Below are 23,374 nucleotides of genomic sequence, written 5' to 3' on the forward strand. Positions count from 1 at the left end.
TTTGAAACGGCTACAACAGAGATGCTAAAGAATGCTGCCATGTCCATCACCGGTTTGGAAACAAAGACAGTAAAAGGGGAAACCTCTCTGAAAGGAGACTGAGGCCGTTTCCTGCAGCCAGGAGGAGAGGCCTGGGCTTTGGATGAAGCAGCTGCAGAAGAATCAACAATAAACATTCATGGAAAGACATTTTGGACTGGGTCCTTTTTATATAATCAGCTAGGGTATAAACAGAAAATATATTACGTCCAAAAAAAGCTCTTAATCCTCATGGCAGACTGTGTTATAGCAGCTTGGTGCCGACTGGACAGTAAATCAGACAGGAAATGTTACCAGACTCCAGGGTTGCAAGCCAAGAATAGCACAGAAGACAAGAGCTAATTAAGACAGGACGTTTTGGAGCAAAACCTTCAGTTCTAAAAATATCAAATAAGAATTGCTTTAAGATTGGAAAATATTTTTCAGTAAAAGAAAGAGAACACAAACTTTTAAATGAGCTAGCTAGGCTGTGTTAAACACTAAATAAGACCTGTATTATTGGTGATATTTTCTGTACATTTAACTTGTGTAAATGGGACATATTTAGCAGTGGAACACATTGCAGTTTGAATTTGTTCATTTACCCTAAACACTGGAGGTTACTGTCACGGTGTAGTTGCCAATGGCTGATTTTAAGTTAATGTCTCACTTGAATTTAATATTTTCCCAAGGTTTATTCTACACAATTTTTTAAAAATGCAACTGTAAAGTGCATATATATAAAAATGAATATGTTGGAAGACAGGACTCCCTTAGAAGTTGGTATTTCGCCCGGGGACAGTGTCTGATGTGAGTTCTTAGCTGCACACATTGGCCGTTTCATCACTTTTAACTTTTAATGACTCATTTTGTGAGACCCTACTGAATACAGAAACTTTCGTCAAATACTCTCAAGTTACTCTGGAATCTCAAATGTGTACTTAAATCTCCACATTCACCTGCAGCCATGTTATGAGGCTTCTAGTGTCTTATGCCTCTATAAGAACAAGTTCATAACCCATTTATGCATCAAAGGAAAACACATGTGAGACACAGTGTGAAAAGCACAAATAAAAACCTTTAAGTCAAAGGTAGAGTCACATTCTTGAACATTTATTTTGATGAACAGATTTGACACTTTCTAAATGATGATCCCTGATAACAGCAAACTAGAGGGAGCGAGCCCTGAAGGCTGTCCACCATGTTCCTCAACTCTCGCCTAAATGGGAGTCCAAACTACAGCTGCACTCTGTGGCTGCCAAGTGGGAGAAAAGATCGCTGATGAGGGGGAAATAAAGACAATAGCTTTAAGATTTCACTTAAAATAAATTAGGCAGAATGGTCACTGCACAAGCAGGAAGCCAATGAAAACATGATGCCTGTTAGGAAGTGTATTAGTATGGATGTGTATCAGCTAATTGTCATTCTGACCAATTGTAATGGTCATTATCCTATGTCACTAAATGCACCATAGGCCTTACGGGACAATGCTAAAAGCAAAACCCACGTTAATTCTTAATGAATGGACTGTTAAATCCTTTTACTCCTGTCATGCTGCATTAGTAGCTGAAACAGGAGTATCTGCCTCCATCAGAGTAACTGTGGGTGCACTTTCCACTTCATAATGTGAGGTTTTACACATTCCATGGAAATAACACAGAAAAAGACCACATATCAAGAGCTGACCTGCATTGTATCTCCTATAGTGACCGAATGTGTTGATACAAGTCTTAATGTAAAACACAAAGCATAAAATACATTTTTTTTTCTCATGGAAAAAAGCCCATAAAAATATCTGAAATGTAACAAAATCTGGCATTGTGCCCTAAATTATGGGCAGGAGCCAGTCATGCAAAACCCCAACTCAGTCACAGGTTTAGCTTAAGAACAAGGTTTTATCTACATTAACTCTTCTACATCCCAGGTATAATCAGGTCTGTAACTTTAACACAGTGTGAAAAAAAACATGACAATAAAATCCAAATTAAAAAGTTGAAACTATCAAACAAAGACAGGAACTCAATGATAGATAATAATACAAGTTTTCCCTCAAAAGACTGCCACCAAGGAAGACAGTGCTCCTGTACTGTGCACACCTTGCTTTTCTTATTAAAAGCAAGGCTTCAGTCGAGCTTTTCCAACAAAGGGCAGCAGACTCAGAATGACCCGTAACAGCGACGCAAACTGAACATGCCAAGCTGAGGCAGTGACCGAGGAAGCCAAATGGAGTGCTGTTGACATCAGAGAGGGAATTTTCCAGTCCGGGAGCTCCGATAGAGAGGATGTGAGCCCTGCTGACTGCCTATTGAGTCAGAGGTGCCCAAGTGGGTTTCTGAGCCAGTTCACCTCCACAAAAGTCCTTCAGGAGCGACTGCGGTCCTCTTGGGTTCCCACCAGCATTTTACTGTACAGCTTCTGCTGCTCTTCTTTAAAGGTATCTTTAACCTTTCCACGCTTCAATCCTCCATCCCTAAACAAAGAGTTTCCAATTAGTGATTGGAAAAGAATAGCCATCTGCCTTATTTTCGACTAACATCATACACGTATACATTCTCTGCAGTAATGTTAAATGCTGGTGCTGATTGATTTACAGTAGGTGTCAATACGTCAACATGCACAATAGCACACTATGGAAGTGTAATTGCAGGCATAATAAATGTTATTAGATACACCTGTGATTGACAAGTCAAAATGTCAACTGTAAAAATGTTTTATTATTCTGTAAGCTGCTTTTAATATTTTCATTAACCACATATGTCAATGATGTGGACAACATATTACAATATTAGGCAGAAATGTCTATAGTATTTGTGATTAATAACATATAGAAGATATTTGCTGTGACTGTTTATGTTTAGCACTTCAGAATATTTAAAAATGACTACAAAGTTATGGTTGTTGCATTAACTAAAGAAAAGGAGTTATATTAAATGACAACACTGTGGAAACACTGTAACAGCTGCAGTGACCATTTTTGTCTCTGTATAGTAAACAAATCTGGCATATTTCTAGCATTTGGCAGCAATGTGTAGGGGAGTCTGTAAGAACAGTGACAACAACAGACTGACCTTTTTCATGGCCAGGATTTCAAACTTGTCATAACAGGAAAAGCACAGGTGGAAGCAAAAACATTAACGATGGCTCTGCTGTATTAATAGGCCCAATAAGCCACTGCAGTGAGTGAGCATACAAGATACCAGGGCCAGAACCAGTTCAGCAAAGTTGAACTCCATGCTGTGACGGTTTTTGTGTACAACCGTTTATTTTATTTCATGAGGTGTCCGCCAGGAGACATCCTGTGTGTCTAGTGACACACACAAAGCCACAAAAAAGGGTGTAAGCCTTAATGTGACCCATCCTGTTCATAAATATCGTAAAGTACATATCTGTAGAAGGAAAACCAGCAGACACTGGACCAATCAAAACAAAGCAAGGTGAGCTGGGTGACCGCATCACCCACCTGCACTTTGTCAGCTTGTGAAAACACAAAGTGAAGATGATTATTGATTACACCTTTGCTTTTCCTGCGATGCCATGTCAAAATGTCTCATAACTGCAGTCTGGTATGACGGCCATGTGTTTAAGCATGTTCATTATCCAAAGTCAGTCACAGGGTTTGAATGTGAAGCGGTAGAAACATTGAGCTGAATGGGTTTTATCTTACCACAAGAGGTCGACAAGTCCACCTTGCCTGGCTATGGCTGCCTTTACACGGTTGGCAAACTGTACAGCATCCTCACCCTCCTGTTGGAGAAGATTGACATGAAGATAACAGGCAAACAAGCGGTCACAACAAATAATTAACACAGCTATTGACATACCTATGTATAGCTATTATCAACTATAAAAACTTTATTTAAATATGGAGCGCAATGCATATCACATGGTATGTTGTGAACGAAGGGTTCAGCTGGACAAATATGAGTCGAATTGTAAGTGTTGAACGCTACAAAACAATTAGTTGTTCTGCTAATATGTTGGTTGATTCATTCATCACAGAAGACAATGGAGTCTCACCTCTCTAGACATGGGGGGAAGGTACCACACGCTGCAGACGATGGCCCAGCTGCTCATCATTCGCAACAGGTAGTTGACCATTCCAAACTTACTGCTATTCCAGAAGGCGTCTCCAAATCGGGGATCATACTGTGAGGATCAAACACACCACAATGAACAGTCAAACCAGCATTATTTCAAACTAAGTGTTGATATAAAGTGAAATAACATGTAGCAGGTAAAGGTAACACAGTATCACTCTCACCTTGATGGCCACAGGGTAGACTGTGGCACCAATATCAAAACTGCCCTTCTTAAACATCATAACTGACGTGTTGTTAATGCAGGTACCTGGAGATTTAGAGAAAAAATAAATTGAGGGCTTTGAAAAGTCGAGATGACTTTAATGTGATTATGAAGTCTTTCATTTCTGTACCAAATCTTTAAACAAACTCACCTTCTGGAAAAATAAGAATAGGCAGTTTTGATTTATCTTCTACATGGTCACTCAATCTGCAAAACAAGAAGTATTAAAGTCATTACTTAAAATCTCATTATAAGTTTCTTGAGTATACAAAATTAGAATTTAGAAACACAAACTACATTTCTTCCAAGTTACACACACAAAAGTTAGCAGACACTCAATTTCAATATAAAAATGTTCTTTGCAATTGCTTGAACTGAAGTTCCCCCCAAATAGACTGAGGGGGAAAAACTACAATAGTAAAAATTCAATAAAAACAAAGGTTGTGATACTACCTTTTGGCCACTAGATGTCTGTCTTTGACTTCTGAGCGTTCGAACCACACATGTGGACAGGCCTTGACCATGGATCTCTGAATGACTCCCATCAAGCCACCATGAATTTGGCCAACCTGACACAACACAAACATTAAAAATAGAAACAAATCTTTTTCAGGGACAAAAGTCATTCCAACAAACAAGTAGCTGCCAGGGAAAGAGTGATCAGTGTCTACTATTTTGTTGCTTCCTGGTAGGCATCAGTATAGTTACCATAGCATAGCAGCCGTCACTGGCCAAGATGATGACATCAATGGGTGAGGTGTGGTTGGCAACGCAGATTCCTCCATTTTTGGGTTTATTCTCACTGGAAAAGAGGAGACAGAAAGGGTAAGGGTGTTAATATCATGAAGGCATTTCCCAGAGGATTTATTAGCTGAAGGCACTTCCCAGAGGATTTATTAGCTGAAACAGTGTTGAGTGTGGTAGCAGCAAGTGTCAAAATACACATTTAGAGCCCAATACGCCAAGACTTCTTGGAAGAAACAAAGCAACCCATAGGGATCTGTTAAAGGTTTGACCCCGGGAGCATGCAGGACTTGAACATACATTCCAAAGATAGAGTTACAATTTTAAATAGAGAGAGAGAGAGAGCAACACTTCCTGTGTCACTTGTGTATTTTTAGCCCCAGACTAGAGAGGAAAACATGTTATAAGAACTAGTCCTAGATAGCAGACATTTAGACATAAGAAATTATACATATCTTTGCCTCAACTGTGAGTACTTTATCTGTATCAATGTGTTTTTTCCCTAATGAATTTAAAGATACAAGTGCGCCTTTATTAAAACGTACTTCTCTAACTTCACAAAGTAACTGGAAGTAAAATCTTAATGGTCATGCAAAATCATGTTCTTATAAGAAACTACTTCTTTTTTGGCTAGCGCCTAAAGATATGGGTTGATAATTAATCAAACACACTTCCATCCACATAATGAGGGCAGTCTCACAAACAATGTCCCTTGATCTCACACTCACATGGCTTCTCACACGTCAATTTCAAATTTAGTCAAACCTGCACTACAGCTAACCAGAAACAACACCAGCTGTATTACAGATTCTAACTGATGGGCAAATACCAGTAGATAAATGCACCAACTTCCTCCTCTACATCCTGTTGCATGTGGCATTCCTCTCTATAAAAGCTGTCAATAGTTATGTTCCTCTTACATCCTTACTCTACCATATTTACCATATATTCCTCACTACCAACATCCACTTGGACCATAATACTACAGCACAATTTTGGATCCATTCAGGAACATGAAACTTGTGCTTGCAAGACAGCTATGTGCATTCAGCACCTCCAAGCATGGGGCTTTGTGTTTTAAAAAGTGGCTGCAGCTTGACTGAATGTGCCATGTCTTTGTGTATGAGAAAGCATTACTGACTAGGGCTTTGTGCTTTACCTGGGCTCATATGTCAGCTGCAATGAATATGAATGTACAGTCAAGGCCACAGGCACCTCACTTTCGTACTCACACTCTGGGTTCTCACATTTCAACTGCAAACACACCTTGCTTTCTGTTCTCTAAGGATAACTCATCTGACATTATGTAATCTCACACAGGCCTGTCATGGGAAGAGATCTGCGGTGGATCATGTTTGAGAAAGAAGAACAATGGGACAATGTGAGCTAGAAGAGCAGCATTTGAGCGGCTTAGTTTTTTTTCTATTATTTTATATGACCCTGGTTTCAAATTTATGAACTTAAAATTAAGAACATTAACTGTTCTTATCTTCTGCTTAATGTCATGACATTTAAAAAGCTATCAGTTGTAACATGGTTCCTCATGAAATGTTTGTGGCCTTATGAAAAATGTAATACTTTATAATATCAAATTCATAAGATACCATTTGTAGGGATTGGTGGATGTTGTTTTTTTGGGCCGATACAGAGACACAATAACAGATAAACATTAGCAAAGGAAAATATGTTTGCTTGTCAAATGTGAGCATCAGTGCAGAGTTCTGCCCAAATAAAAAGTCTACACAGGTTTTCTTAAAATGCGGGTCAACCCGCTAGAAATCGCCTATTGACCCCATTCCCACTAGCAAGGCAGCCCGTCTGTTTTATCTTAAGCGTTACGATGTACGTCAATGAAGTCACATTTCACAGCACGAATGCGCCGGAAACAGTTGTAATAGAGGAGAAAACAACAATAGACCACATTCCAAATCCCTTCCTTTTTTTAAGAACGCCACCAGCGGATGTTGCTAACGCAGCATCACTTCGCGTGGCACAATTTAGCGTGTTCAACTGGGTATTACATTTAGATCAAAGCTGAGCTGATAAAAACCTGTGTCTACTGCAGAGGCAATTGACCCGGGTGTAAATGCTGAGTGTACACACTCCCATTGCACACAAAAGCCTGATTTTAGCAGGTTTAAGTGGGATTGATGTCAATAATCAACAGCAGCACTGCTACACTTTTTGAACCGAATTTTAAGGTACAGACTTTAAACCAAGTGCTAGTGGTGTGGCTACATGCGATAACTTAATATAAAGGAAAAAATATATTACATATCTATTAATATTTTCTGTGAGAACTTAAGATAAGTTGTCAAGGCACAGTATGCAAGAGGAAAGAAATTGAGAAATTGACCAACAAGTTGAGAAACTGCATGGAAGTCCCTGGGGGAGCAAATAGAGAAGTAATCAACCAGCAGCGGCACCCATCATGCTAACCTTTATGATACAGATTAACAAAACCAAAAAAAAAAAAACGTTTGCAAGTTCTAACCAAATATGAGTGCATTTATTATGCTTTCATTAAAGAATATACAGGGTTTACAATAATGTTTTCTTAATATGGCTGGTATACCATCACCTCCATGGCTTCAAAATGACTATTCTTGCTGCTATGAACAGCACTGTGTGTAATCTCAGTGTTTGTGGCTGACTGCCAGTGCATGTGGTTTGAGGAAACCAGCCTGGCTGCAATGGGTCTCAGATGGATTATTGTTTTGCTTCAATTACTTCTGTTGACATTATTACCAGAAGTCATTTTCATTTGACTAAATAAGTCTTTCAGAACCTGAACTAACTCTCGCACATATGCTCTGTCTTCCCTTTTACACATCCTGTCCTTGTCTGATAGGGACTGTAAACAGGAAGTCTGTTGCTGTGTGAAAAAGTCTACCGTTCTATGTATGAAGAGTCAATAACATTGACATTTACTGCATAGTTCCTTTACCTGTCATGGTAGGTTATAATGGCAGTCAGAGCTCTGACACATATTCTGTAGCACATCAAATGGACCTTTTCACTCAGGAAGTTTTTCAGCCTGCAAGAAGAAGCACACAACAGCATGATTTACTTTGTGTGTCAAGACAACAAAGTAAGAGGATCACATGTTACATCCAGGGATCTGAGTGAATACTTTTGAGGAATGAAAACAGACCCGCTTGACCGTCATTCTCACCTTCCATTCGGCAGTAGCCCAACAAGACAGGTGAGGAACACAAGGAGGCCTACACCAGTAAAGGCAAGAGTTACCCTGGTGGAGAGACAGACAGGCAGGTTACACATAATCCTATACAGAAAGGAAGGATTTCATGTTTAGGTTCAACAAATGATATCTGACATTTAAATGCAAGAACATGAACCTCAGCCTGTCTGTGCTACAAGCTTTCACTTAACAGAGTAACCACTCAGATAACTTGTAAAGGCCACAAGTAATGCTATCCAGAGGAGCAAGGTTCTTGTTATTAATTCAAAGTATCACCTCCTCTCTATTTCCTGCTGTCACTGATAATAGACTCTAGAACCTGCAGGAGGGCATATCAGGCAATGGCCAACAGGTGGACTTAATCTGGATGAACCAATCATCCAGGGTTGGAGAAGGTGCTGATTAAATTGTGCGAGGATTATTCCAACATTAGAGAGGTGAAGATTCCATGCTCGTGGGTGACTAACTGGACTCTGGACACTATTCAACTGGACAGGCACTGAATGAGAGAATCCATTAGCTGGGTGGGAAACTAGAATGATGTCTGTCTATGTGGCGGTGGCCTGATTCGTCTCCCCACTGGCAGCTGGAAATGAGCCAGGCAGGCTTAGTACTGAGTCACTGTCCCTGTGCCTGTCTAAGCTGACCCTGAACGAGGATCTCCCTCTTTAACTCCCCGCATGTGCCAGCGTTTAAAGTTAGTTTCAAACCACATACAGTAAGCCACAATCCATGAATTTTCATATTCTTTAACAAGGCTGCACGCAGTCTCCTCACAAAATTAATATAACATCAGAACTTCCCAGTGTCAGTTCACCACAACATTTATCTTATGACTAGGGCTGCAACTAATGTTTTTCATATTTATTTATATTTTGTGTTTATCGGGAGCTTTAATAGTGACCACACTAAGAATAATTAAACATAGATCAGGCCAGCAGAAATAGGAGTGCGTCAGGCACGCGTTATTACCAAAGGTGGCAAATAAAAATTTAAAGGACTAATTTAATCACTGAAAAATATGACATTTTAAAGCGGTTGACCTATACATTTTTGGGGGGAAATGAATAGTTACATTTTCAATCATGTACCGAGGAAACGCACAACATTTTTGAGCCTTTTGTTAAGGAAAATTTAAACCTGTGATTTCAGATAATGGGCACGCATCTTGGCTCACTGGGTAGCAGTGTCCCATCCCAGCAAAAAGGCTCTGGATTTGAACTTGAACCTGTGAGCTGAGGTCCTTCCATTTTCTTCAAAAACATTCACATTAGGTGGGCTAGAGAGTAAATTGGCTATAACTGTGAACATGTTTGTGTGTATGCATGCTGCCTCTGTAACCATGCACAGGTAATAGCTCTGTTGCTGGTCTGGTTTGTCTTTTTGGTGATAATCCTCCAAATGCCCAGGCATCCTGGACTACCCACCATGTACAGTTGGCAGATTTTTACTTCAGCTGTGACTCCTCAAAGAGAGTCACACCACCTCAGAGGCTGATTTGTATTTGATGGAGACAAAGATACTGACCAGTGTGAACACATTGTAACACTGGGTAATACAAACCAAAATGAAGTCAACAAATATAAAAATATTTTTAAAATTAATAAAAAGCAGGGGTTTTATCACTGAGACTTTGTATCAGACACACATCAGGGGATACTCTTGAAGTGTGTAAGTCAAATCCAAAAGTTAAATTTAGTTAAAGGCAAAAAATAAAACAGATTGATACGGAGGAGACACATTTCCTGCTGCTGCAGAACCCAAGAGCTGTGTTTTACTGATAAGTGCTTTGAATTACTGACATTGTAATACGAGTTGTACGAGTTATACGAGTGTCGATGTCAAAGCCATATTTAGCTATTATGCATTGTGGTGGTTATTTACACAGGAAGGCATACATTTCCATTCCAGGACCTGATTCAATGTGTTCAGTTTTCCTTAATACTTGTGTCGAACAGGGTACCCTTCTAATATCAAACAGGCTCTCTGTTTGAGTTACAGCTAATACCTGAGAGGCAGCAGGAAGCCGTAGCGGATCAGCAGGCCTAGCCCCCATAGGACGGTCAGCCTCAGGCTGATGTAGTGGAAGTTGTTGTTGCTGCGAGTCAGCAGATTCCAGGACTCCAACTCCTCAGCAGAGAACCTCTTGGTCACCTCATCGTCCATGATGCTCTCCACTCCTCGCCGAGCAAAATAGAAGATGTCGGACATCTCAAACTCAGAGGCTGAGTCCAGGTCTCTGTTGCTGCCGCTCCGCCGGATCTCCTTGATCTCCTCCTCCAACGAGGTGGGCTCCTTGGCAATGATAGCTAGAGTGGCCCAGACAAACAGAATGTCAGCAACACCTCTGCAACAAATACACCTTGAGAACATGCACGCATGCACAAAAAGACACATCTTACCATTAGAGTAGGGTTTGTACAAATGGTGATTCTTCTCTTTGGCTCCTCTCTCTATCCTAAGTGTGGCCCACTACAAAGAAAGAGCAAAGATATATAAAAATAAACGAGTGACACAAAATACACATCTCTTCATTCACAGATCAAACAATAACAGATGTATTAATGTAAAACAGCTGTTCATTGTGTAGCTCAATTTGAACATTCAAGTTATTCATTGTGATCAGACTCACAGCTGCTTACTTCTAAGTTTTCTACTGTTAATCTCTCTGGTCGGAGTGAGGTTGTTAATGTTGTAAACTGTCTGGGTGCAAATTTAACAAAGTTGAGGAAACAAGATTCTAAATTCTCAAAAGTTAACATTAATGGCTTCATCCAAAAAGCGAACACTATAATGTGCACTTCTCCTGCCTCCATATGGAGAGTGCACTCTCTGCATGCTAAGATGGGGGGAAAAAAACAGATTGTTTCAAGTGAGAGGCAGGAAAAGGACACAATGTTCTAGCTGGAAGACAAGCAGATCAGGAAATGATTGTACTGGATGGGTTTCACTTTTCCAACAAGTCCCAGACTCATGATAACCCCTGGGTTTGTATGAATCAATCAGTGATAGGGAATAAAAACAGACAGCTGACAGGAGATTTACTCAGATACAACTGGAATTAGCCTGGAGCACCTGGAAAATTCTTCTAAGAATGTAGAGTGATGGTGCCTCCACTTTAAAGCTGCAGAAGTCATGCTGAAAAAACTTACACCTCTTTCATACTTTTACTTTCTTTACATTATCTGAGGGTAAACATTTTTTCTAACTTAGGGCAAACTAAAACCTGTTTTGTCTTTACACAGGATACATGACAGCCGAGTTGGAAATACACTTTCATTTCATAACATTTTAACAACTTTCTAAAGCACAGACTTTTTGAGGATTGACCATATTCAGCCCAGAGCTGTGATACGTCCATTTGATTGATCTAGTCTAGTCATATTTACTCATATATAATTGGCACACATAGTATTAGCTAACTTAGCATTCCTTTTGCCCTTTACAGAGACCTTTCAATCGTGTCTTGACAAGTCGTTTTACTGAGTCAGTGTACTAAAATGCAGCTGTGCTTGACAGTTATGATTCTTTGGGTGGAGAGAGGAGGCGCAAACAAGCTTGCAAGTGGCTCCAGGGCTGCATGTCAAAGAGGAAGTTTTTACTAATTTATCCCCTATGAAATATTACAGGTGTGGGATGACAGCACTTTCATTTCACTTAAGTAATCAGGATAAGCCCAAACAATTGCAATGCATGTGATCATACTGATATCATCAAAATATGTTTAAAACTCTTAAAATGATACCAAGCATACTGGAATTACTAAATAAACAAATAATCTTTTTTAAATCACAGATAGGATAGAATTTCTTTAGTGAAAGTTCTTAATGAAAGTAATCCTGAGGTCCGCCTGCATAAATAAAAGGATAAATAAATGGTGTGCAGCTCGTTCTTTAGTTTGGAATCCATATCATTCTGCACATCCAATCCAACTTTTTTTGTGGGGGATACAATGGGAAGACGGAGCATTTAGCTATTGTGATAGGTTTAGGATTTTGGAATGACTGGGCAGGAAATCAATATAGGACTGTACATTATTGAGCTAGACAGCTGTTTCAAGTCACTCGTGAGGATATTCACGATTACTGCAACAATGGAAATTCACCATGATCAACTTATCGACTGTTTTTATTGCGATCTGCGATGAAATCGTACATCATCTGATCACTATTTGTCAAAATGATGAGCCAACAGCAACACTAATACAACACTTTGAGCAACTCGTTGCAAAAACAAAATGCAATTGTGGGTAGGACAAATGAAAATTCTCATTTTTAATTTAAGCCCGAAATTGAGACCAAGCAATGAGATGTATGCAAATAGTTCAAACAAGAAAACATTGCTTCAGCTTCGCACAGTTTGTCCTTTGACCTTTTCTCTGAATCTAATGGTTGTGACTGGAATAACGAGCTAAGAACGTCTCTCATATCTCCCGCTGGTCCATTTATTTCTGGCACAAGCTCTGCTCTCAGAGGTACATGCTGGAAAGTGATGACAGCTTTAGTTATAAAGATACACCAAAGACAGCAGAAAGCGAGAAACTGGATAACTGTGTCTGGAGTCACATAGGAGAGGAGACCATTAAATGGTAAACAACTAGCCTCATTGCACATTAATCTGATGCATTAATGCCATCACTTGTGATTCAAACTCATTTCTAGAAAGTAAAAACCACAAATCAGTTAATAATGTTCCAGGCTGCTGGAGCAACGTCACAGACAACAGCTACTGACAAGGTCTGTACCACCGTTTTCTCCAGTTACATAACAAGGGAGAAATAGACCTGAGGCTGTGATGTTAATCTGTATCAGCCAGTGAATAATACAATGGCTGGCTGGCTGGCTGCTAAAGGCAAACATAGAGCCTGCAGGTAACCATTGGCCTGAGATATGCATGAGAAGTCAGAGATTTTAATTAACTTCACCAGAGCTGAAGCTTTGAATAATTGTTTAACTGCTTTGCAGAAGCCCCAACTATTTGTACTGATTAAAGGGCGGACATAAGGCGCAAAGACAGATCAAACATAGGCTGGCCTTGAGGACTGGGTCAACAGCTTTGACAAACTAGTTTCTAAAGAAACAGGATGTCTGGCAGGAGCAGGAGCCGTGCAATTAAAGTTGGATCTGTGCAAGAATATTAACACACCTTCAAACTTACTTTTAAATTGTGTGTGTATGCTGTGTTTCCACTACATCCTCAGCTTCAACCCAAAAGTGATCATTTATGATTGACACAACACCTTAAATTGCAATTAAAACTCTTACCTCAAAGATCTTTAACAAGGTTTTCATGTAGAGACGTCGGATGCCAAAAGACACACCAAAGATGGCAGGCACAATGATGAAGACCAGCAGCAGCGTGAACCACACGGTGAAGGAGATGCCAAGGAGGATACACACCAAATTGTCAAAAGGGTTGAAGAAAAGCTCCATCTTGACTTCAGGAGGGCGTTGAACTCTATCAAATAGTTGAAATCAGAGGGCAGAGCAAATGGCAGTGGAGGTACGGCTCTCCAACTCCTGGCCCCAAGTGGCCCTTATCTTTCGTCAGAAAAAGGCCTTCATGAAGATAACTAGGGGTTGGAGCTTCTCCTCACACTGATCAGAGAATCAACACAAATACATGTGGCCATCTTGAGGTTGCCCTCTTGGGCAATGTCACGGAATTTCATTGTTTTCACCATTAATCTGCCTCTGAAATTCATGTGAATTTAATTCCAAGAAAAGGGAAGTCTTCGAAGCAATGGTGATGAAACACAGGCAGGTCTTCGCTGCAGATGTCCTCTGCTGTTTGTGCAACGCGTCCCGCTGGTGGAAGAAATGTAAACAGTCGGAAACAAAAACAACTGTGCACAGCAGGTGGTTCTCTTGTCTGGGGCAGATCCAGGGGCTCTGCAGCTCGGTGTCACACAGATCTGCAAAGATGTAAAAACAAACGTTTAGGGTGACACATGTCACGATATGTCCTCCATGACCTGAGTAATGAATCATGCAACACTGAAAATGTATCCTCGTGGCAGTCTCCTTTGTATGGATATTAAACACCTTTAAACAAAGTTAATGCTAGCCTTTTATTATGAAAAGTGACGTCCCCGGTCCTAAGAGGAAGGTGAATAATGAGTCATGTATCCATTTTCAGTTAAGTTTACATGCCAAAATTGCTGTTATCAGCCTCGGTGCAGAGATAACGTCAGAGGCCCTCTGTCCTCATCCCCTGTGATGATGCTGCAGGACGGCTAACGAGAGGCTCCATCCCGCCGTGTAAAAACCCCACCGGGTTAGCTAGATGCATCATTAAAAACAGTCCGCGGCTAACACTTGCTAGGATAATTTAGCCACCACAGAGACAATAGATTAGGAGCACGACCTGAGCTGGCGGCGGGTCGTGAGACTGAAGACTCCTGTACTCACACGGATGATTTAAAGTCTGAAGTTAGCTCTTGGCCTCCGAGCTAACGGTTGTGCTAAACGTTGTCTCTGCCGCGCTCCGGCTCGAGCAGCTAGCTCCTCTCGCTCAGCTCACTCCGGAGTAACGTTACAGTCCCGGGGGATACATGAAATGCTGAGCCGACCTTTTTGTTCTCAGCCGGGACTCGTAACGTGGATTTAGTATCATACCAGCTGTCCGCCGAACACACCGTTACCACGCATTTAGTTCAGAAGACTTGAGAGTTAACCTACCTTCAGTCACGTTGTGTTCCAGCGCCGGTACAGTAGGGTTTCTCTGGCCGGTCACTTGTCTTTGTCTTGCGGACTGTAGCCAAACTCCACCCGGCGGACAACATGGGCAGACAGCGGGCGGCTCGACGCTGCTGCGTAATTAAAACGAGCAGCCCTCAGCCGGACCCACGTAGCAACGCTCAGTCGTGCCCTGACACCTGGTGGTCAAAGTGAGATACTACACCGACAACGTTTGGCCGATAGAGGCGCTGTAGAGCAAATATTTTGATAGATGGGTATTTCAATCAAATGTTTTAAATGTATCCAATCCGTTCAAAAAGTATGACAGTGAATTAAATTCGTATTATAATTACTGATATGCGGTGAAATAAATACAAACACAAAGCTGTTCACTTTATAAAGGCTTTATTTCTGCTAAATATTCCCTCCCCATCTCATTTAAACATTGACGGACTGACAGCAAGACTAGAAAATGTTTTCAGAAATAAATAAAACTGAACTGAAAGCATAAAATGTACACAGACAAGTTATTCAAGTCACAAGTCTTTTATGTCCAAGTTAAGTCTCAAGTCATTTATTATCTGTCAAGTTAACTTGCAAATAATCACAGCAATGACTGGAGGCATATTCAAGTATTTAATGTCATGTCATTCTCAAATAAGACGCATTTTAATCCCCAGGGTTAAACTTTAAAACAGGTGGCCTACTGACAGCCTGTCTTTGAATCAGTCGTTTTCTTCTACTGATTCGTACTGTATCATACTGTTGTGTTTTGTCTCGTTTGCATTGGTTGCTTGTAAAGGAGATTTTCAAAAATTGATCTACTGGACTGCACTTATATTTATTACACTCACAAAGGGTATCTACTTAACAGCCAGTCTTATTGTCTTCAGAAATTCACTTTTAAGATATTTTTATTGGCCACTTCAAATCTATGATGTGGAAACTTAGCAGAGATCATCAATTTAGTGTAGCTGGGTTGGGGTCAGACCAGTGTGGAGACTATGCCTAAAATTTAATATCAGTTTTTATTTTCAAATTACAAATAACTTGGTATTTTTAACAAGCAGTACTGTATTGTTTTTATTTTAATAGATTTCATAGCATTTGCATATCTAAAAAAAAACCCTATCTGTGCCCATGAGTTCATTCAAATGAATTAAAAAACATTAATAACTGTTAAATTCTTAAGATGTAGTGGTTGAAAAACAAAAGGCTCTTTATCTCCGCTGCATTTGGGAGGCGGCAGAAATCTGATTCCTCTCGTCTGCACGGCCCCTCGAGGTAAGTTACAAAATATTTAAAGCATTTGACTCCAGCATACTGAAATAACAAAAACTTTTTTTTATTCACACATTTACAACCATGTACAGTCGTGTCAAGTAAATTCAACAGTACTTAAATTTGGCACAGCATTCAACCTTTGAACCCTGAATTAATTAATATGCCTGTTCCACAAGAAGAAAATACATTTATGTTCATAGATAGTGTGTTTCAACATGTCATTACAGCAAGTCTGCACGGCCATCGTTCTTGTATAACATGTCAGGTTCCAGGGACCGTCCATAGTAAGGGTAAACATCACGAACCACCACAAGTGCTTCCACCTGTCAGACTTGAGGACGCTCAGGTCTCCACCGCTCTGCTGAACATCAAGAACAGCTCTCCAGTAGAGCCTCGAAGTCTGGGGAGCAAACCATTTTGTGTTTGACGTTCCCTAACACGGACATGTCGCCTGTTCTTCCCTCTGTACCAATAGAGACCAGCTCCTGAGAAAGACGAGAAAGGCACGTCAGAAATGTTTATAATTCTGATTCTGTAAGATAAGATTATGTAACAGAGACGAGCACAGATAGGAGCAGGGACACCGTCATACCTGGAGGAAAGAGCATGTTGTTCCTAGAGACACATCAAGCGTCACCTGTCCCAGTATGAGCTGTACTCGGCCTGACTTCCTCACCAGCATCTTCCCTACGAGACCCTCCCGCAGGTCTTTCAGATTGCAGTTGTTCTCTTCAACTTCCTGCTCCTGTTTCACATTGAAAATCAGGTTTAAACACATAACCTCTATATTTTCATATATTTTACATGTAAGACAAGAACTTAATCTACCTGAGTTTCTGTTTTCAGCAGCAGAGACTGTCCGTCCTCTGACTGCACCTCTGTTTTCACCGGCTTGTGCTCCACAGTAGGCGGCTGGCCGGGCAGCGAGTCGGGCAGCTGCATGAAGAACAGCTCCTCTCCTTTGCTCAGACTCCATCTGTGCAGCAGGTCAGGAAGAACTTCAGGCTCAGGGAGAGGAGGAGGCTTGTAAGTTGCTTCACTCTTCTTGATTTCAGTTTCCTCTGGCTCCTTTTTCACTGGAAAGAAGATAATGTGCATTTTAAGAGAGCAGCGAGATTCTTATCATGGATTTCCTGCTTTCAGGATAACAGTATCGCAGATGTCTCAAAAACAGCCCATAGTGCTGGATCTGGTATCAGTGAGTATGCACGTCCCATTAAGTGTCCCAGTAAAAGTCATGTCAGTGAGTCAGCATACCAGCTCTGTAGAAGCACAGTAGTTTCTGGCACAACTTCGCTTACATCTAAAAGGTACACGGAGAAGGGAAAAAAAGAGGTCAAAAAGTTCCAGCAACACTTGCACTACAAGTGTTGCTGGAGCTTTTCCTGCCTTGACAAGTCAAAATGTCTGCTGTGAAAATGGTCCAATGCCCCAAAATAGGACCCTGGCCCTTCTCAGCAGCAACTCATACACCTGTATGCTAGTCAATATCCATAAACGCAGCGACTTTAAGGACATATCAGGAAACTTACACTTGTCCTTTGCGTATCTGTTGGCTGACAGGGGAAAATATCCCATGTCAAAAGTGGCAAAACACCTTTTAAAAAAAGCTCCACCCAATAAAACCCCCGTTTTCCCATAAATACATTATTTTTCGCTGCTCTAAAACAGCAGCCTACACAGCAAGTTGCACGGCTGCACACTGGCATCTACTGCTGCCAATAAAGTTTTCTGCTTCAGCGGCTCATTATGAAGTAAATGTTGATTGCATAATATAATGGATACAGAATAATGAAACCATTAGAGTTTACATTGGTTCCCTATAAACCTCACTAGCACAATTAAATTTAGTCTGCCAGCAGGCACACGGCCACCAGGGTCAAGTAAGATTAACAGTCTAGTTGTCTTGCAACAGCAGCACCAACAATATTACCACTTGGAACGCTGGGGGGAGAAGTTGCCTGTGGCCACTTTAATGTAACATTATTCAGAGCTGGCATGATGTCAACAATTTGGCAATATTTTACAATGAAAAAAATCCCAGCAAATTGGTGATATAATGTATATGTATATGTATATATATATTTATTTTAAAGGAAATGTTATATATTTCTAGATTATTTTATTTGTGTTTTTTTCAGTTATGACTGATGGTCAAACTAGATAATAAAAGCAAGTTATGTGGTAATAAGTCTGTGGGTGTTCATGTTTTACAAAGAGTTCAACCTGAGCCAGGCCATGAAACAATAACAATCATATCACATCCATACAGGGTGAGTAGTATACAGCTGTTAAAGAATAACAATAATATGCATATTTTTTTAACGCACTGGTATCTGAGTCATACTCAACACAAATATAGTGAAAACAACAAAAGTGTGCAGTTACCTTCTACAGCAGAGTCCATGGGTTCAGCATCCTCCTCTTCCTTTTCAATTTTAACAGCAGCCGCACTAAACTCCTCCTTGAATCCCCATCCTGACACAGCGAGAGGGAGCTGGACAGGGCAGCTCCTCTGCTCGCTCCTCAGGAACGGATCGTCTATGAACTGAAAGAAAGCAAGAGGAAAGGTAAACTCATGGAAAATGCAAAATAAAGCTACTGATTTAAGACGACTTACGTTATCTCTCTCCAGATTGCGCAGAATCTCTTTGGTCTCCTCCTCAGTCTCTCTCTTCTCCTTCTTAATATTGATGATGGGTGAAGGTCCCACGCTCGGAGCATCTCTCTCGTTTTCATAACCGCCTGTGTGCAATACAGAGACACACTTAAAGAAAGATAAGATGACACAGCGATGCATGTGTGGAGTATTAATTATAGTGAGTGGTTACTGAGTGGTTATCCAGCTGAGCTAATACCTCTCTTCTTCATCATCATCTCCGCAGGCCCCTGTTCAAAAATAGAGTGGGACTGGATGACCTCCGGGCGACCCCGGCCCCTGCCTCGATCTCTGGGGCCACGACCTCGCTCTCCATCCTTCCTTTCTCTCCTGTGCCCACCTTCAACTTTTGCTCTGTTACGACAGAAGTTATTAGTCAAGAGTCAGAAAAATGTTTGTTTTTTTCTCAACATCAATTATGAACTTACTCCTCTTTGACTTTTCGTCCGATAATGTTGGGTGTGAAAGTTTTCTAAAAAAAGACAAAAACAGTGATTAAGTATGTGAACAGTTACAAAAGAAAATTGATCATACATGAATACATACTTCAGATCACATTCGTGTTGTAGCTGAGGAATTATTGAGATTATTGATTATTGTTCTTAGACAATAGTCATCTTCTACAACTCTCTGTAACAACACAACTCAACACGTTACCTTCTTCACTCCTCCCAGGGTGAGGTCTCTAGATCGCATTGAGGGGAGACGGCCCTGAGAGATGGCTGTTGGCCGGCGGCCCGTCAGCAGTCCCGCATTGCTACCTCCAGGGGTCGGCGCACGTTGACCACTGGGGTCACCAGAGCCCGAATCTGCCATCCTACCCTGGAGACATGCGGCAAGGGGAATAAAGACTTGTGACTATTATTTATATGAACACTAATGCGGTTATTATTTCTATAGATATTGTCATCTTGTCATTGGACAAGAGCAATTAGCAATTAGCTCCTCTCTAATAGCGATATTATTGTACAGTTTATTCAACCTGTCCAAAAAGTATGATAGTAAATACAAACTGAATTGTCATTATTGATATTCAGTAAAATAAATGTAATCACATAAAAAAATAACATTATAATCCCAATATATTCCATCCTATCACTTTTAAACAGCGACAAACTGATAGTCACACTAAAGACAATTAAAAAACTAAACTGAAAACATGAAATAGACACAGACAAGTCATTTGAGTCATCGTGTCTTAGGTCAAGTCAAGTAACGAGTCTCTAACGTCCAAGGCCAAGTCGAGTCTCAAGTCATTTGTTTTCAAGTTGCTAGTAATCAAAACAGTGACTCGTCCACATCTCTGACATCAGCAATGATCAGTCAGCACTGATGACGTCTTCAGATCTTTATCTATTAGATATAATGACTTCTTTTGTGTTGAAAAGAACACAGCTCCTCTGCAGCTAACAGAATGACATTGACAATTAACTACTGAATTAACTACTAACTCGTAACAGTTTTGTAAAACAGTTGCTTAATTTCTCTGCATGGAAGTTTATCTTAACAGTAAAGCCTAGATGATGATGACTAACAAGTGCTATACTTGAGTAACCAAATTAAACTGTTTAGGAAAAAAAAGTATATAAATTTTTTTTGTACAGCATTTATAAAGTATAATATCATTAAGAATACTTTCTTTTGTCTCACAGGTTTTAATTACCACAGAGCAGAAGAAAATGAGACCAACTATTATGGTCATTGTTGATTAATCCGTCAATTATAAAAAATTTTGGACTATAAACTGCGAAAGATGTTGATCTGTCACAGAGGAGGAAAGAAACCACAAAATATTCACATTTAAGAGTTTTGACTTTTTGTCTTGACAAATTACTCAAACCAATTAACTGATCATGAGAATAGTTGCCTAATGATGTAACAGTTGACAGCTAATTGATTAAATGTCGCAGCTCTATGGGGAAACTTTGAAAAAATACAGTTACTGATCATTCACACTGGCATCATTTGGATGCCAGACAGGACTGTATTTTCATGTATGTGTGTTATTGTTGTTTCACTGTTTCTGTAGCCTACTTGACCTCATATTATTCAAACATGTGTCAGTGTAGCTTTTGCCTGAGCATGACACGAAGAAGAAAAACAGGCTTCTTTCGACTGGAGGCATCAGTGATCCCTACACGATGGGCCTCTGCATGCTTTCAGTCCAGTGACATAAACAACACAAACAACTGGCAGCCATTTTAACTCTACAAGCCAAATGACCAACTCAAGCCTCTCGTTTACATCGCGACCATGGCTCCTAACATTTAGACATTTCTTTCGCCAACAACACAGCAGAAATCCAGCAACACGTGGCCAAATGAAAACACGAATACGAGGATTGAACGCAGGTATGTCGCTGCCAGGTGTAACTTCTAACACACCCTGCTCCTCCACACACTCACGTTATGATTCCTCGGATGTCCTGGTTAGATATTGATCCCAAACGTGTGACAGAAGAGTCATTACAAGTTGTTTTGTGCTAGTGCTGTTTCTGACACTGCAGGACGGGCGGCGCCATGACACTTCCGCATCGTCATCAGCCGGTGTGTTGACGCGGATCAAGCCTGCGCAGAGAGAGCCGCAGTCATCGTTTATCTCTAGTGTGACTATAATTACACGTAGTTTGGTGTGGTTTTCTGGACTATTCGTATATTTATTACGAGTTCATAATTTACAATTATAAGATGTACAGAAAACAATCTGTAAATCAACAAATAATGAGACATTGTGTCTTTTTGAGTCAGTGCAGAGTTGACTCACACAATCTAAAGAAGGTAGGGTAAGTCACATAACACATTATTCAAGTCTGAGATGAATTAAAGACTACCCCAGCCCCTGTTCATACATTGTTTACATCCTAGGCCAATATAATGTGAATAAAGAGCACATGGGGTCAGTCTACTACATTATAAGTGGGTTACATAATGCTTATAACAGTACAGTTGCTATAACACTTGGCCAATGCAGCGCCAATGGAAATAATATACATAGTACCATGTTATTGTGGAAGGAACACCGTGTAATAGTCCTACAGTTTAGCTTTGATTGTGCAGACTAAGGGTTTGTTTGTTTATTTTTACCCACGTCTCTGTTCCTCACAGGTTTAGTATATAATCTGGGTCGGTCCAAGCTCCAGCACCTGAGAGTAGGCTGCAACAGTGCATCAACTTTTCATCAGAGACAACATTTTTCCAGTCTCAACAGCTGCTAACATAGAAAAACGTTAACGTCCTCTGAGAGGCAGTTTGCGATACAGCAGAGAACATAGGCCCACAGACACATTAAAAACACAACAGACGGACAAAAACAACAATAGCTTAAAGCAACGTGAGGTAACTTTTTGTCCTTAAAATAACAGCTTCAAACTAATTGTGATGGTGCAGTGTTTTGTAATAGGCTGAATGGTGTTTCTGCACTGTGTATCTTCAGTGAGAGAGTAGGATCAGTGTTTACTTCAAGATACAAGTTTTCAACACACAAAATTGTTGTGATGTAATCAGTTTTGTCTGAAGTGAGCACCTACATTACTTCTGACAAATTGTTACAGACCTGGGATTTGTATTCATGCTGGTCCTATTGCAGTCAGAAACTGTAGGGGGCGCCAAAATCACACACAATGCCAATTTCTATGTAATGTTGCTTTAAGATCATCTATAGCGGACATCATCAATGGCAGACATTAAAAGTGCATGTTAACAATTATCATGATAAAATGTCATAAAATGAATAGTTAGTAAATGAATCCCTACTTTCAAACAGCTGTGACAGAGTCTGGAGACACCAGCAGGAATAAACCACAGGATCCGTTCTGAGTACTCTGCCAGGTGTTTATATGTCTGTCTGTAAAGAGATTTGTGTCACAACCGTGCAAGGAGCTGGCACACAACTTCACAGGTGTGTAGTTGAGATGGAAATGAAGGCCAAGTTATAAGATGTGGTCCAACTCATTAATACTGAGTGCTAATGTAGCCTAATAATGTAGTATTGATTGCTGTGTACTCGTCTAATAATGTAGTAGGCCTAATAACTGCTGAGTAACCATGGGTTGGACCATAAACATGTTGACAGGCGTAGCGGCTGCTGTGAACCCATCGCAAGATGGTCTCTAGTTTCCTATATATGTTTCAAGATTACATCGAAATATTTTTGGGTGGAGGCAAATACATTTGTTGCTACTGGTGTTTTCAAAAGATAAACACAAAAGAAAGTTTTCAGTCAAGAGTACGATGACAAAACAGCAAAAGATGTCCAATCAAATCAGAAAGCTAGAATAGCACTCTGTAGAGTGCATACCTTCATCAAGGCCCAACAGTCCCTTTCTGTACTCACTCATAGATACCAGCTACATAAATACGCCTGATTTTTTTCCATCAAGATCCATGTTCTCAGAGAAATGAACAAAAATGTAAAAAACAAAACAAAAAAAATGGCTGATCTTGCGATCTTAGAAAAATGGAGAAAAAGATTCCTGGATCAATCCCT

General features: G+C 40.3%; 2 protein-coding genes across 3 annotated transcripts; both read right to left on the reverse strand.

Moving 5' to 3' along the window:
* Window positions 1–1,110: 1,110 nt before the first annotated feature.
* LOC311261174 (glycerol-3-phosphate acyltransferase 4) lies at window positions 1,111–15,100 on the reverse strand. 2 transcript variants are annotated; one of them, XM_084359632.1, is made up of 13 exons: window positions 14,947–15,100; window positions 13,531–14,180; window positions 10,669–10,738; window positions 10,275–10,575; window positions 8,240–8,314; window positions 8,012–8,101; window positions 5,029–5,122; window positions 4,774–4,889; window positions 4,472–4,527; window positions 4,280–4,365; window positions 4,036–4,164; window positions 3,683–3,762; window positions 1,111–2,488 (listed from the first exon to the last, which is right to left on the reverse strand). In XM_084359632.1, the coding sequence occupies exons 2-13, from the start codon at window positions 13,696–13,698 to the stop codon at window positions 2,380–2,382; spliced, it is 1,374 nt and encodes a 457-aa protein (XP_084215758.1). In that variant the 5' UTR covers window positions 13,699–14,180; window positions 14,947–15,100; the 3' UTR covers window positions 1,111–2,379. The 2 variants fall into 2 exon arrangements, with proteins under 2 accessions (XP_084215758.1, XP_084215759.1); XM_084359633.1 differs by lacking the exon at window positions 14,947–15,100 and adding an exon at window positions 14,677–14,840.
* Window positions 15,101–16,275: 1,175 nt separating this feature from the next.
* On the reverse strand, window positions 16,276–21,449 carry polr3d (polymerase (RNA) III (DNA directed) polypeptide D). The gene is made up of 9 exons (XM_084359636.1): window positions 21,295–21,449; window positions 19,547–19,711; window positions 19,318–19,361; window positions 19,089–19,243; window positions 18,851–18,975; window positions 18,619–18,778; window positions 17,059–17,306; window positions 16,823–16,975; window positions 16,276–16,715 (listed from the first exon to the last, which is right to left on the reverse strand). Exons 2-9 carry the CDS (start codon window positions 19,703–19,705, stop codon window positions 16,599–16,601), a joined length of 1,161 nt encoding a protein of 386 aa, XP_084215762.1. The 5' UTR covers window positions 19,706–19,711; window positions 21,295–21,449; the 3' UTR covers window positions 16,276–16,598.
* Window positions 21,450–23,374: the final 1,925 nt, after the last annotated feature.

Source organism: Pagrus pagrus, assembly GCF_965226575.1.
Source record: "Pagrus pagrus genome assembly, chromosome: 8".
Classification (NCBI taxonomy): domain Eukaryota; kingdom Metazoa; phylum Chordata; class Actinopteri; order Spariformes; family Sparidae; genus Pagrus; species Pagrus pagrus.